Here is a 14,345-nt window from a genome sequence, read left to right as displayed (position 1 = left end):
TATATATATATATATATATATATATATATATATATATATATATATATATATATATATATATATATATAACAATGAAATGAGGAAAACAAAACAAAATATTACATTAAAAGGAAACTGAAAATATAAAAATTCAAACCATTATTAAATAATGATATAAAGTATATGAGTAATACTAAAGCAACACTTAAATATTTGATTAGTAATATTTCAAAGAATTCTCAAATGAGCAGGTGGTCTAATAGTGTAGTGCAACATTAACCTCACTGTTAATCTTTAAGTTGGATTTCTATTATAGGTTTTCTTATTTTCTTCTTCCTTTTGTTGTGAATGGATTGTTTTGTATGACAGTGGCATGTTGGTCCGGGACTGGATTAATGTACTACTCTCTTTGTTTCTGGTCCATGCATGCATGTGTACAGCAGACCTTTTTGTTGTCTGCTAAGTGTAAGTTTCAGTGATAATGTCTGGTCTTCAAGTGGAATCTCAGTTTAAGCCATTTCTAACACACAACCTAGTTGCATTGATTTGCGCTACTCAAGAGAACAAACTGCACAGCTCTCAGCTGGATGTTCCCAGCAGAGGTCAAGTAACTCCTGTTTTTTTTTTTGGCCAATGTTGAAGCTCAACTTCCAGAGAGGCCCAAAAACATGAAAGTGGCTCTCCAGCATGTGGATAAGGATTTACCCCAGCCAAGCCTGTGAAGCTCCAAAGTGGGCCATGTAGGCTGCGTCTGGGGAATGTAACAGCGTACGATAACTACTTTTACACAGCTCGCGGTGTATGGAAGCATATGGGTAGCATTATTCAATTTGGAATGTAATATGCAAAATGACAATGCAATATGTAAAATGGCAATGCATTTCTGTATTTACATTTACATTTTCAACGTTTGGTGCAAAATGAAAATGAAATTACATAAGTTTAATTTGCCATTTCATATACCAGTTTTAATATGTAAAATGAATACTAATTTTAACGCTTTATAAGTTGCAAAATTAAAATGAAAATGTATTACAGAAATGTTTAGATATGTCTAACACGTTCAACCAAAAACTGTGGCAAAATGATCATTTAAATGCTATTTTTCTTAAATGCATTAACACTCACAGTCAAGACACTTACGATTGCATTTTCATTCAATGACCCGCAATGAATGTAGCAAAATTCAAAGTGCACATTGAAAATGCATTCCGAGCCGATCACATCTCCGCCCCCTCCCGCCCTGTCAATCACTGCTTGAACAAGGCGGGGCTTACAGAAGGTCAGAGACTCAAGTGAGAGAAAATGGACAAGACAGTTGGGGCCCGTGTACGTTTTGATCATTTCGGTTTATGGCTTCAATATTTCATTCGCACTTGTGGGTGGAGCTGAAACGCTGCTTTCATCTGATTGGTCGAATCACTCCGCTTTCAGCTCGGTCTTTTTATTCTTTCAGGCAGAATAAGAGTCAGTGCGAGTGAAGCACTGTAATGTCTGAAACCACCGCTCACTGTTAATTAGCATAATATTTGAATCAGATGACCCAGAGACCCTGTTAAATTATTGTACGAATATTGTCCCACTGATAAATACAGTGCAAATAGTTCTGTCTCCTTGGATAACAGTGAAGTGGAAATAAATATAGTTAAATTTATGAAATAAAATTAAATAGGATTTTTTGGGAAGGTAAGTCTGGCCAGTTATACAAGCAACACGAGTCGGACGAGTCTGAAATCTGAGCTGAATTGGGTGAAACATTTAAGTTCTAGTCTGTGTCAATTACTCTCATAATAAATAATAATAATAATGTTAACTGTATTTTTCGGTATAAGTTGCATCAGTCCAAAAATACGTCATGACGAGGAAAAAAACATATATAAGTCGCACTGGAATATAAGTCGCATTTATTCAGGACCAAGAGAAAACATTACCGCCTACAGCCGCGTGAGGGCGCTCTGGGGTAGGCTACAGGAGCACTGAGCAGCATGAGCACTGAGCAGCATAGAGCTAATTTTACAATTTTTATTTAGAAATGTAACTATATTAATTTTTACAATTATTTATTAAACGTGTAGTATGGAATTTTTGGCCACCAGGGGTCACTCAATCAAAATAATAACATAAGACGTACTTTGATGACGTCGGGAAAGAGCGTAAGGCTCATGGGAGTTGTTGTTCATTGGAACACGCGCCATGTCGCTCCCTATCATTCCTCACTCATTCTAACTTAGTATTTTGACAATCATGTCTTTTCAAACGGAGAGATATAGACTGTTTCAATGGCAACAACATAAACAAACGTTACTGCGCATGAGTGCTTTTGTGGACCTAACTTAACTTCTGGTAGACTTCCAAATAGAATCAATAACAACAGCAAAGTCCCTCTAGAGTAGATATTTTTTGATAACAAACAAAATGTTTGCTGCGTGGATCAGGCGGACTAAATGAAAATGCAAATTCATTATTTGCCAACAGGAGATGTTTTAAAGCACAGACATAAAGCGCGAGAAATAGAGGTTTCCCCAGTAACAGCTGTAAACAAGGCAGAGCTGGTACGCTCATACGCTGCTATCAGGCACATAACATGCAAGTCTTCCTTCAGAAATACAGCGATATAAAAACACCTGTGCCTCGTTTTGATATTTAAACATAAATGTAAGGAATTATTATTATTATTAAACGCAACGCAACGTTATTCAATGAAGTCTTTTTGAAAAAAGATCAGTTTTAAAATTGTGTTCTAAAAAAATAAATAAATGTATGCGAAACACATCCTGCAGCACATCCACCGTAGCCCAACTTCAGTCGACTCATAACCTTGCCTTTAACTGCGTTTGTAGAAGGCACCGCAGCCAGACTGATATACACGACCGTGCGCCCGATGAAACCGTCTATATGAATTATGAGACCCCTATCAAATCAATATTCCATCTAGCTAGTAGTAATAAATGATAAAAAACACGGCCGCCTTTCGTTAAAAATTATAATTACGTTATCCTATGATATAGAACAAGTTAGAGAACTGCATTTGAAGCTACTTCATTCAGCTAGATATAGAACAAATGTAGATTTACATGAGAGCTAGTCCGTCTGCGTTTTACACAAGACATAATATCGTTTCACAAAATATACGGATATATACAGTTAGCTGAATGGATGCATACCTGTTTATCAGAATGCAAGCGAGTTCAGCATCTCTCTGTAGTTTCAGCTTGTCACGAAGCTCTCTCTATCTTGGAAATGCAACTCCAATATTTACCCGTGTCTTGTTGCTTCTCTTGTTCCAAAACCATCTCGGGTCATTTATTTCACCCGTGCGTTTGCGCTTCACAGAACGTGCAGGCAAAGCATAATCATGATCCATAACTAAGTTATTGATTGAGGTTTAAATACTAATATAAACAATATAAATATAAAATATAATAGTCTCGATAAAGGCTACTACTTTTTCTTCTTCGTCTCGTATTTGTTTCTGTTCACCTTTGTATTTGGCGGTTCCGCTGGAAGTTAGATAAACTAGAGGGGTCAAAGTTTATATGACGTCATAGACGGGCGACAAAACGGAAATAAAGAAACGTGCCGTGTCTTCGAATTAAACTATAATTTTCTCCGGATTTGAAAGTTCGTGGAAACTGTCGGGATGATGTAAGTACACAACTAAAAAATATATATAACATAGATATAGTGATTTCTGCTATTTTTATAGCAGAAAAATTACATATTGCGCCTTTAATGTCACACACACACACATACCTAGTGCCTTATGACTTAAAAGATGAGAGTGGTAAATGTTACAGACATGGAACTGTTCAGTCTATTATTGATTTTTATTTCCACTTCACTTTTATCCAAAGAGAGAGAACTATTTGCACTGTATTTATCAGTGGGACAATATTCATACAATACTACAACCTAGAAATAATTTGCAGGTCTCGACAGCACGAATTATGTGCCTAGCTACATCTGATTCAAATATTATGCTAATTAACAGTGAGCGGTGGTTTCAGACATTACAGTGCTTCACTCGCATTGACTCTTATTCTGACTGAGAATAAAAAGACAGACTGAGAATAAAAAGACAGAGCTGAAGGCGGAGTGATTCGACCAATCAGATGAAAGCAGTGTTTCAGCTCCACCCACAAGTTCGAATGAAATATTGAAGCCATAAACCGAAATCATCAAAACATACACGGACCATACACGGTCTTGTCCATGTTCTCTCACTTGAATCCTCTTCTTGAGATTTGAGTCTCTGACCTTCTGTAAGCCCCGCCTTGTTCAAGCAGTGATTGACAGGGCGGGAGGGGGCGGAGATGTGATCGGCTCAGAATGCATTTTCAATGTGCACTTTGAATTTTGCTACATTCATTGCGGGTCATTGAATGAAAATGCAATCGTAAGTGTCTTGACTGTGAGTGTTAATGCATTTAAGAAAAATAGCATTTAAATGATCATTTTGCCACAGTTTTTGCTTGAACATGTTAGACATATCTAATCATTTCTGTAATACATTTTCATTTTCATTTTGCAACTTATAAAGCGTTAAAATTAATTTTACATATTAAAACTGGTGTAGGAAATGGCAAATTAAAATTATGTAATTTAATTTTCATTTTCATTTTGCACCAAACGTTGCACAAATGTATTGGAAAATGTAAATGTAAATACAGAAAAGCATTGCCATTTTACATATTACATTGTCATTTTGCATATTACATCCCAAATTGAATAATGCTACCCATATGCTTCCATAGCGGTGCACACTTGGGTGTTTCTTCTATTTATACTCCCTGTGTATCTGTCATTTCCAAAATACTGTAAACGAAGAGCTCTGTAGATACAAATCAAGTGGGATTTGTAATTGATACATGTCTTCAATTAAGACTTCTGCTATGATATATGATGAATATAAAAAAACTTTACCCTGAAGTGCATGTAAGAAAAAAACTAATGCTATCGCAGCTGTTAGCCAAAATTATACAGTACATGCATCCAGTTCTTCTTTTTGAATCTACTTCATGGTTTTATACTTTCTTCTGTTTTAATCATCATGTCACTGAGGAAATGCAGGCTATTTAGTCACAGTTAGTCAACATCTAAACAAAACGAGCTGCTTGTTTTTGGTCGGCATCATGGGCAAAGATCACATTAGAGTCCTTAATGCTCATGTTAAAGTTTACAGTGGTTCTGTACAGTCAGAGTATCACACTAATATCTGGAGAGAATGTCATTAGCTGCCTGCTTTTAACTTCAAAGCTGTGTGTTTTTTTCACAACAGGTTTAATAAAATGATTTTTTTTTAAAGAAACACATTAGTAAGGATTCCAAATTAACCACAGAGAAATCTGTTAATTAAAATAGTTTGTTTGGCAAGTTGGAGTAAGCTTTGGAGTCCTTGGGTGATCAAAAACTGACAGTTTATAATTATCTTCAACACCGGAAAAAAAAACAAAAAAACTTAATAGGTAGATCTATTACTTATTATAAGATCTCTCATTACTTGTAATGCATAAATGTGTGATCATAAAATTAATATAATTTTAGTATTTGTTGTACCACATTTATTCTTGCAACAGCAATAGTTTCATTAACTATTTTGCAATTCTTTGGGTTTTGACTTTTATCTTAATATTTTCAGGAGTTTCACACTATTAGATAATGTAGACTGGATCTTAGAATATTTGCTGTTTATTTTATTCATTGCCATTCAAAAGTTTAGGGTAAGTTAGATTTCATTCTGCTAGGATGAATTAAATTGACAGTAAAGATGTTTTAAAAAATTTATATTTGAAATAAATGCATTTCTTTCTTACTTTCTATTTATCAAAAAATCCTAAAAAAATATATCAAGTTTCCACAAAAACACTAATCAGCATAAATGTTTTTTACATTGATAATAATAATTGTTTCTTGAGTGGCAAGCGTATTAGAATGATTTCTGAGAGATCCTTTGACACTGGAGTAATGATACTGTTCATTTTACTTTATTTGTTTTTAAATAATGTCTTTCAGATACGTTTAAAAATCTTGCAAACACAAAACTGATCAAATTAGTGGAAAGATACGGTTGACACACTGCTGTCTGTGTTTGTCTCTGTCTTTGCCGTGCCATGCAATTCTCTCCGTGTATGTTGTCTTCACATATCACATCCCCAAAATATGTGTCTTCCGTGTTGCTTCACTATGTTTGACCACAAACACATTGTCTGCCGTTCAGCTTTAATTTCACTGACTTTCTCTTCACATTGGATTGTATGTAGCCTGACGTGAGTGTGTGTTTTTGTCACATTGCAGCATCAGAGTCTGAGGTTATCGGACGTTCACAGGAAGGCTCAGCTGTGGAGAGGCATTGTTAGCATTAGTCTCATCGAGGCCCATGACCTCCAGCCTATGGACGCCAATGGCTTAAGTGACCCTTATGTCAAATTCAGAATGGGACATCAAAAGTACAAAAGTAAGGTATGAGCTGTATTCAAGTTACTTGTTCATTTGGGAATTTTTATTTCATGGAAGGCAAATTCTGCTCAGGTGTTCTTCTTCTCTGCAGACAATACCAAAAACACTAAACCCTCAGTGGAGAGAGCAGTTTGACTTCCACCTGTATGATGAACAGGGCGGTTTCATTGACGTCACCCTCTGGGACAAAGATGCAGGGAAGAAAGATGACTTCATGGGCAGGTTGGTCACGCACTTGACTTTTATTGTGTATGTATATGGAGTTTTGTTATTCTCACACTCTCATGGTCTGATGTGATTAATTATGGCTCATTGGTTTTTGGCAACATGAGAGTTTGACCTGTCTTAGGTGTCACCATGCCTACTTGTTTCTTAAAGAACATTGGTTCTCAGCAGACTTCACAAGGGTTTCGAAATTATTTCAAATAAGAGAAAACAAGCTTTAAAATCAAGATGTAAACTGATCATATATCTTATTTTAGTTTGTTCCCTTTACAACTCCCATGGTCTATGAAAACCTGGATATATGAGGGAATAAAAAAAATTGAGATTTCATTCTAAATATAAATGTATCCCCCCTCAAAGTGATAAGTGCTACTACACTAGTGGTGTACCCCCCATCTACTTTTTTCACAAATCGCACACTGTATATATATATATATATATATATATATTTTATATACATTTTATTTGTAATATCAATCTCTAAAATATTTTCATGAGAGAAATGACCATTTGTGAATTAAAAATAAGTTTAAAAAACTTTTAATTTGTAATTAAGTTTGAGTCAAGTGGAAAAGTCACATTAATTCATTATAGAACTTAGTTAATATTCAGTTCTTGAATCTTAATTAAAATTTCATATAATTTAATAAAAACAAATTAACAACATTAGTCTGCATGGGGGTCCTTTGATGTTTTGGATAATACAAATCACTCCTAGAGATGAAATGGTATGGAAATTGACGCATTAATAAAAACCAAACTCTTTTGTTAAGTGTATTTGAGTTTTAATTTTACAATTGTATTGTGGCTATGTTTCAAAGCCAATAATTAATGCAAAATAAACCCTGATCAAGACCTCAATGCAAAGCTCCTTTCCAAACAAATAAATAAATAGACACAATTTATGTGTATTTTTATTATATAAGTGGAAATAGACTGCACAGTGATGAAATACAATTTACCTGTCACTATATCATAAAAAAGAAAAATGTTTGACTGCAAAATGCTGCAGCTGATATATAATACTATTAAATGTCAGGTTTGCTGTATGGTATATTGCAGCTAAACTCATTCATGCTTCAAACTGTCCTCTCATAGTCAGTTCCTGTTTGTGAGTGAGAGAAGGAGAATGAGGGAAAGAGTTTGAGAATTGCAGCCTTTGACAGAACCCCAGGAGGAGTGATTGAGAGCAGAGTTAATGGCTGGGCGATGTGGGAATGAGGCAGCGAAGTTTTCTTAGTTTCCTGTCCGTCCCCTACACCAGTCCTCCTGTTCATAGAGGTGGCATGTCAGGATCAGTCGGCTGGCATTCTTATAACTGGCTATTTCTCTCAATTAAACGCTCATCAACTCGTGTCCTCCTCGGACCATGAGCTGTCCAGCTCGTTCCAGCTCTGATGTTCACATTAGTTACTCCATTCAGGATCAGTGGAAGCTTAAGTTCAAATAAGGGATGTGTGTCAAAAACGCATGTGTTTGTGTAATGATGTTGATGATGTTGTTGTGTGTGTGCGTGTGTGTCAGGTGCCAGGTGGACCTCTCTCTTCTCTCAAAGGAGTGCACACACAGACTGGACCTGCCTCTGGAGGAGGGTGAGGGGACACTGGTGCTGCTGGTCACGCTCACAGCCTCTGCTGCTGTCTCCATCGCTGACCTGTCTGGCAACGTATTGGACGACCCCCACGAGAGGAAGGAGATTCTCCACAGATACGTAAGGACAATGCCTTAATATTCAAAACAGCTTGAGTGTGCATACAGCCAATAAGAAATCTGACTTGACAAACATGCTAAATAGCATCTTAATGAAAATGTAAAAATGCATAAAAGTATGTGAGAGTTAGGGATAGAAATATCCAATATTGGACATATCCAAAGCTCAGTATAAAACAGTCAATGGAAACTCCCTGGTTGTTCAGTCTCCACCTGGCAATATTCATTATTTTGTATTTCCAAAAACATTTCACAAGAATGTTGTTATTTTTGTGTTCTTAAGATATCAAAGATATCAAATGGGGGCTGTCCTTTACTTTCATTTCTTTAGAATGTTCAAGAATCGTAATCAGGAACAAACTTCTTAGAATGTGTCTTTAGAAACTGATTTGCTGAGGCAGATCTTCATGAATATGATCTGTGGTTAGAAATGTTCCATCTTATTCTAAGTGTAGATGTTTTTGGTAAATTTTAACAATCTTTGAGTTAAATGTCTGTGTAGAGTCACATCTTTCAGCCTAAACTTTGAGTTAGTATATCATCAAATGTAGTGCTCTGATAAAGTAGCGTATTGAAGTGTTCTCTCTCAGTTTATATGTGCCTCATATGCATAGACGGGGCTGAATTGCGTCTCGGTTGGTGCCAGGTTCTCAGACCTGGCAGAACTTCAGCAATATGACCTCCTTTTGAAAAGCGCTCAACCTCTGGGGGCCAGAGATTGGTTCAGGCCTGTAGAGAGAAGGATCGGGCCTCCCCGCTCTCTGAGGAAAGGGAGAGAGGAGCTGATTGGGATAGAGAGCTGTGAAGGAGAGCAGTAGTGGGGGGCTGTGACAAGCTCTTTTCAGGCAAGGGTGTGCTCTTGAAAGGCCCAGGCTGAAAGGAACCCAGTGTCCCTGTGCGGAGGCCCTTGGCCCATCATGGCCCCGAGGCCCTCCAGTCCTCACTCTAGCACAATGCTCTCAGCCTCTTGCTTTGTCTTTAGCCTGTTAACCCTTCGTTCGCTGCTATTTGCGGCTCTCTGCCACCTCTTTGCATGCCAATAGAAAGGGACAGGGCTGAAACAAAAGGGCCACTTTTTGTTCACACTCGATACAGCTGCTCTCAGGGGTAAAATGACTGAAGAAGCTCTTGAATCCTGCCTGTTTTAAGAGGCCTAACGTTGTTTAGGTTTGCTTTCGCAGGCCCAGCACGTTTCGCTAACCTGGTTCTTGGCAAAACAGGTTTGTGCGCAATACTTTGCTCTAATTGAAGTGGGAAATCATGCTGGGAGATGTGTTTGATCTTCGGTTAAGTACTGATGGAAAACACTCCACAGGCCAAAACGGCGGTCGGGTGACCTACATAACCGTGCGTATAACGGGTTACGCGCGTTCTGCTCTTCAGTGCCATCTTGTCACCCCCACGTCCACTAGGAGGAGCTGTTAGACCAGAATTGGGAGGAGAAATATGCGTCTCCTGACAGGAAAGTGGGGAAAGATGGGGTACTGGTCGCTGAGATGGGAGGGGCTTGGTGTGCAAAATGAAAAGAAAAGCTATTTCACCATGCACAACACCAGTCTTTTTTTTTTCTAGTGGTAAAGGATAAATGTTCTGCTCCCTTGTTCCCCTCCCCACTCCCCCACCTTGTACTCTGCATCTAGGCATTCATTAGCACCCTAGCCTCCAATAGGGACTGATATGCTTAAAAAAATGGCTGGGTGGGGGTGGGCAGTGGATAAAAAAGGACATTAATTTGTCCCTACTATTAGCATATTCCCGGTTCCCTTCTTGACACCCATTCACAGAAGTGAATTTAATAAAGATGTACCTTATCAAGCATGGCAGATAACAGAAAATGCCGGTGTTAGCGCCGCACAATACGCCTTAAATAGATTAGCTCGGGCAAGGTGGTAGTCCACCCATATTCAAGTTAGACAGGGTCGTGGCGAGAGTGTGCGCTTCCAACGTTTTCCTCATCTCTGTCACCGTATGTTCAGCTGTCTGAGAATAACCGAATTGTGGCGCCAAACGGCCATAACTAGTTATCAACGCTCGGTGTTAAAGTGCCAGGAGGATGCCGACGTCCCTCAAACAAATAAAGAGCAGGAGGTTGGGGGGAGAGGCATGGCGGCGGAGGTATAGAGATGCTGTAAAATTGCAGATGCTCCCAATTTAAACTGTAGATGTCCTCACTTGCCGGGGATGGGGGTTGCACAGAACACAATTAAGTCTTTTAATGCAGCATTGCACCAGCCTCAGACACATCATTAAAGGGATACTTCACCCAAAAATGAAAATTGTGTCATTAATCACTTACCCCCATGTCGTTCCAAACTCATAAAAGCTTTGTTCGTCTTCGGAACAAAATTCAAAAAATTTGTATGAAAACCGGGGGGCTTGCGACTGTACACAAACAAAGCTTTTACAGGTTTGGAACGACATGGGGGTAAGTGATTAACCCTTAAAGACCTAGAACATTTTTGGGGCGCCTGACACACCTGTACAAGTGCCACATATCATTATAAACAGGAGAACTTACAGTTTAAGTTTAACTAATTTAAAGTCTCAATTTTCCTTTCGTTTTCTCTAAGAAATAATGAAATTACAAAATTTTAAGAAAAATCTAAGCAACATTTGGGTGTTTTTTACTGTGTAATCAAACAGAAACTCCTAATGTTTGGATATTTTTCTTTAGAAAGTTGTGTCTGGGTGTTTTACACTTCCAAATAAAATGTTGTTTACATATACCATTCCCCAAGCAAGTTATAGACATTTATTACAATATTGTTATCAACGCTTTTAAGTGAAACACTTAATTTTTCCTATTTTGTTAACTAACAATAGAGATATGTCCAAAAAACGTTTTAATGAGTAAAGAAAATGGAAAGAGTGTTATTTAATAACAAAACCAAACAATTTTTGTCTGAGAAATATATTTTCAATCCGAGTATGAACAATAAACACAAACTATGCAGCATATAGTAAAAAAAAATTGAACAAATTGTCTTCAACAATACAGTTCTAAAACAGGGCAAATGATTCACAAAATATTCAGAGTGCAACAGAAAAAAGTGCAAACTATCTCTATGAACTATATAATTTTATATTTATTTACTTAATATACATATCATCAATATACATAATATACATAACATTAATGATCGATCCGTTGGCTGTAAACTGCGCCAGAATTGACTTTACCGGGACATCACCTAGTGACACGAAGACATAAACGCAGTGCTTTATCAGATATATCACTGTTTCATCCTTGTTTTTGATTTGTTTTATGTCAAAGTACTTGTGGTTTTTTTTCAGAGAGAGCTTTTTCACAGAGTTTTCTCATGCAAATGTGTTATTTTGTGTTTGTATTCATGCACTCATGGCAGACTTTACTTTCACTTTGTGTTTGTATTGGTTGAATATGGGACAGTTTGAACCAATCTGTAATAAAAATAATTATTAGCATTATTACATTTAGTCACAAGACATATTAATAAATGTGAATTAATAAATAAATATATAATATGAACCTTTGTGTTTCATTTTAGAGCTTTTTTATGAAAAAGATGTGGCTCAAATACGAGTGCATATTTTTTGGAGCCCATTGATCTCAGTCTTTAAGCAGTTATTTTATCAATATTCCCAGAGAGGAGGACTGTATCTCCGGTTCACAGCTGTTGTTGGAAGCAGAGCGAAATTATGCATTTTAATAGTAGCCGGGTGAGTGCGGGTGACTCGTGTGTAATGGACGTTAATGAGCATCAGGGCCAGGGTGACCTCTGCCGAAGTGGAGGCGCACAGTTCCTCTCTGGCCCTGTCACTCGCTTCCAAATCAAAATGTGAACAAGTACAGCAATGTGTGTGTGTAAGAAAGGGAAGTAAGAGGAAAAGAGTCAGGGAGCAGCAAAAGATTGAGGCAGGGAAAATGGGGTGGAAGCTGTTAGCATTCCATTTTTATTATGACATTTCACAGTCATCCGATTTAATGTCCCCTGACCGGATTGTCCAGCTGGAGACGGTGGGCTTGAAATGTTATTTAGAGCATTGATAAAAGGTGAGTGCCTGCGAGATGACAGCGAGTCATAAGGCTCCGCGCGGTGACATTCATTTTCTCCACAACAGAGATGGAATAAGACGTCACGGTGACAAGCTGTCACTCAAGACACAGTCCTGCCATCTCACCCCTCCCCTTCTCTCGCTTTTCGGTCCCTACTGTCTGGTTGGGGTTAGAAGGGGCTCTGAGTGTGTGTGCGCGCAAGTGTTTATGCACTACCTCTTTCCTGTAATGGGACTAAAGCGCTCTCCTCCTCGGCGTACCATATGAGTTGGCCTTGTCTTGCTGGCCCCAATGCCGGGAATGGGGGAATATATTCTTCAGCCTTTCATTAAAAAAATAAAGAGGCCTCATCTCCTGAGCTTTTCAATCTCCTTGCATGTCTTTTGAGGGGGTCTGAAAAGCCAGCACCCTTTGCAAATCTGAAATACCTCTGCTATGGAAATGCACCAGCTCCCTCCCCAAAAAAATCTGCCACTTTTCTTCAAGGCTGTAATAATCACAAATAGCAAGCCCTTGATATCTACTGAGAAATCATGGATTGAATGTATGTGAAGAAAAAATGTCCCCCTCAATCATCACTTGACCCCCCCCCATCTCCACTCGTTTGCTATCAGAGGATTTTCAACAATAATATCGTTCATAACAGGCAAAGCCAGTCCGAGTGTATAATGAATTAAGTCTGCAGGCTGGCCCCGACTTGAGAAATTCAAATTATAATTATTCCTCTGGGTATGTGTATGGCTTACTGCCAAAAAGTGAATTAAAGTGAAGTTTCCAGTGCTTTTGACGGCACACCAGTGAGATTGTGTCATCTCTGTCACTCCAGCTCCATTCACTCGCATTTGAAAGTGTCCGTCTGGAAATGTCACAAGAGTTTCTTTGACTTTGACTGTGGTTCATATAGAGGGCAGAGATGTACAGGTGCATTTTATTTTATTTAACGGACAACTTTCCACTTCTGTGCATTTGTTAGACACGCATGCATGGGAAGTTTTATTTCTCAGCGGTTTCTCTTTTATAGCTCGGGAGACATCTAAGCTCAGTTTCATTTAAATTACTTAAACAATTAAGATATTTGTCAGCATAAGAGAGCTATAAAATGTTAAATATCAGAGCTATTAAATACAATCTTATTAATTGTTTTATTTTTTTGTATACTGACAAAATCTGAAACATTGTTAAGATCTCTTTTGAAACTCCAGAAGAGATTTTATCAATATTTGGATTCTTCTTATTTCTCAGAAGAAAAATTCTGAATAGAAGTCTGTTTGCTGTCTTTAATTCTTTTTTTAAAGGAAATTCATTTGTATGTATTTAATTACTATAGGTGTGTTTTAGCTATTCTTTTTGTTTGACAAACAGTACACACTATTAAATGCGGAGAAAACGAGGGGAAGGGAGAGAGAGAGAGAGATAGCTCATGCTGTGACCACTCAGTTAGCGTGTGATGCCTAGTTTGTTTCATGGCTAAATGTCAGCCCCTTTAATGCTACAAAAGACACACAAAGGAACTGTAATGGAGTATTATGGTCTCTCAATGAGAGGCTTTTATCGGTATGAGCGTAATTGACTCGCTCATAAATCATGCTTAAGTGTCTTCGCTGATGCACTTGTCTTTGAGCAGTATATCCACCTCATGAAGATTTACGGTTTTAGAAATGAGTCGCGTCTATGCTAGTATTTTCTGTTTTCTGTTTTGTCTAATTGCTCATATAGTTATATGAAACTCAAAGAAATTATTTTTTGGAGGAACATGGATGTGAGTATAGACACACATCACGCATCAGCACTGTTTTATTCATTTTCATTTACCTTGATTTATTTATTGTCCTCTTCTCATTCATGTGAAAGTGCATTTTTTTTTACTTTTTATAAGCATCTGTATTTTTTCTAGATCATTTGTGAGTATTTATTTAGGCTGCTTAAATGTGTTTATGAA

The 14,345-nt window shown here is 37.6% G+C and overlaps 1 protein-coding gene across 5 annotated transcripts in view; it reads left to right on the top strand.

Annotated features, from left to right (window-relative positions):
- LOC113079408 (multiple C2 and transmembrane domain-containing protein 1-like) overlaps positions 1–14,345 on the top strand; it is a 137,577-nt gene that overhangs the window by 60,470 nt on the left and 62,762 nt on the right. For all 5 annotated transcript variants that reach the window (XM_026251686.1, XM_026251677.1, XM_026251690.1 and 2 more), the window contains 3 exons: positions 6,274–6,438; positions 6,527–6,657; positions 8,185–8,371. In XM_026251686.1, coding sequence (XP_026107471.1) covers positions 6,274–6,438; positions 6,527–6,657; positions 8,185–8,371 — 483 coding nt within the window. The remainder of the gene's footprint in view (positions 1–6,273; positions 6,439–6,526; positions 6,658–8,184; positions 8,372–14,345) is intronic.

The sequence above is a fragment of the Carassius auratus genome, chromosome 5 (genome assembly GCF_003368295.1).
Source record: "Carassius auratus strain Wakin chromosome 5, ASM336829v1, whole genome shotgun sequence".
NCBI classification, from domain to species: Eukaryota; Metazoa; Chordata; class Actinopteri; order Cypriniformes; family Cyprinidae; genus Carassius; species Carassius auratus.
Note: the sequence above shows the minus strand (reverse complement) of the source record. Positions and strands in the feature narration are given on the sequence as shown.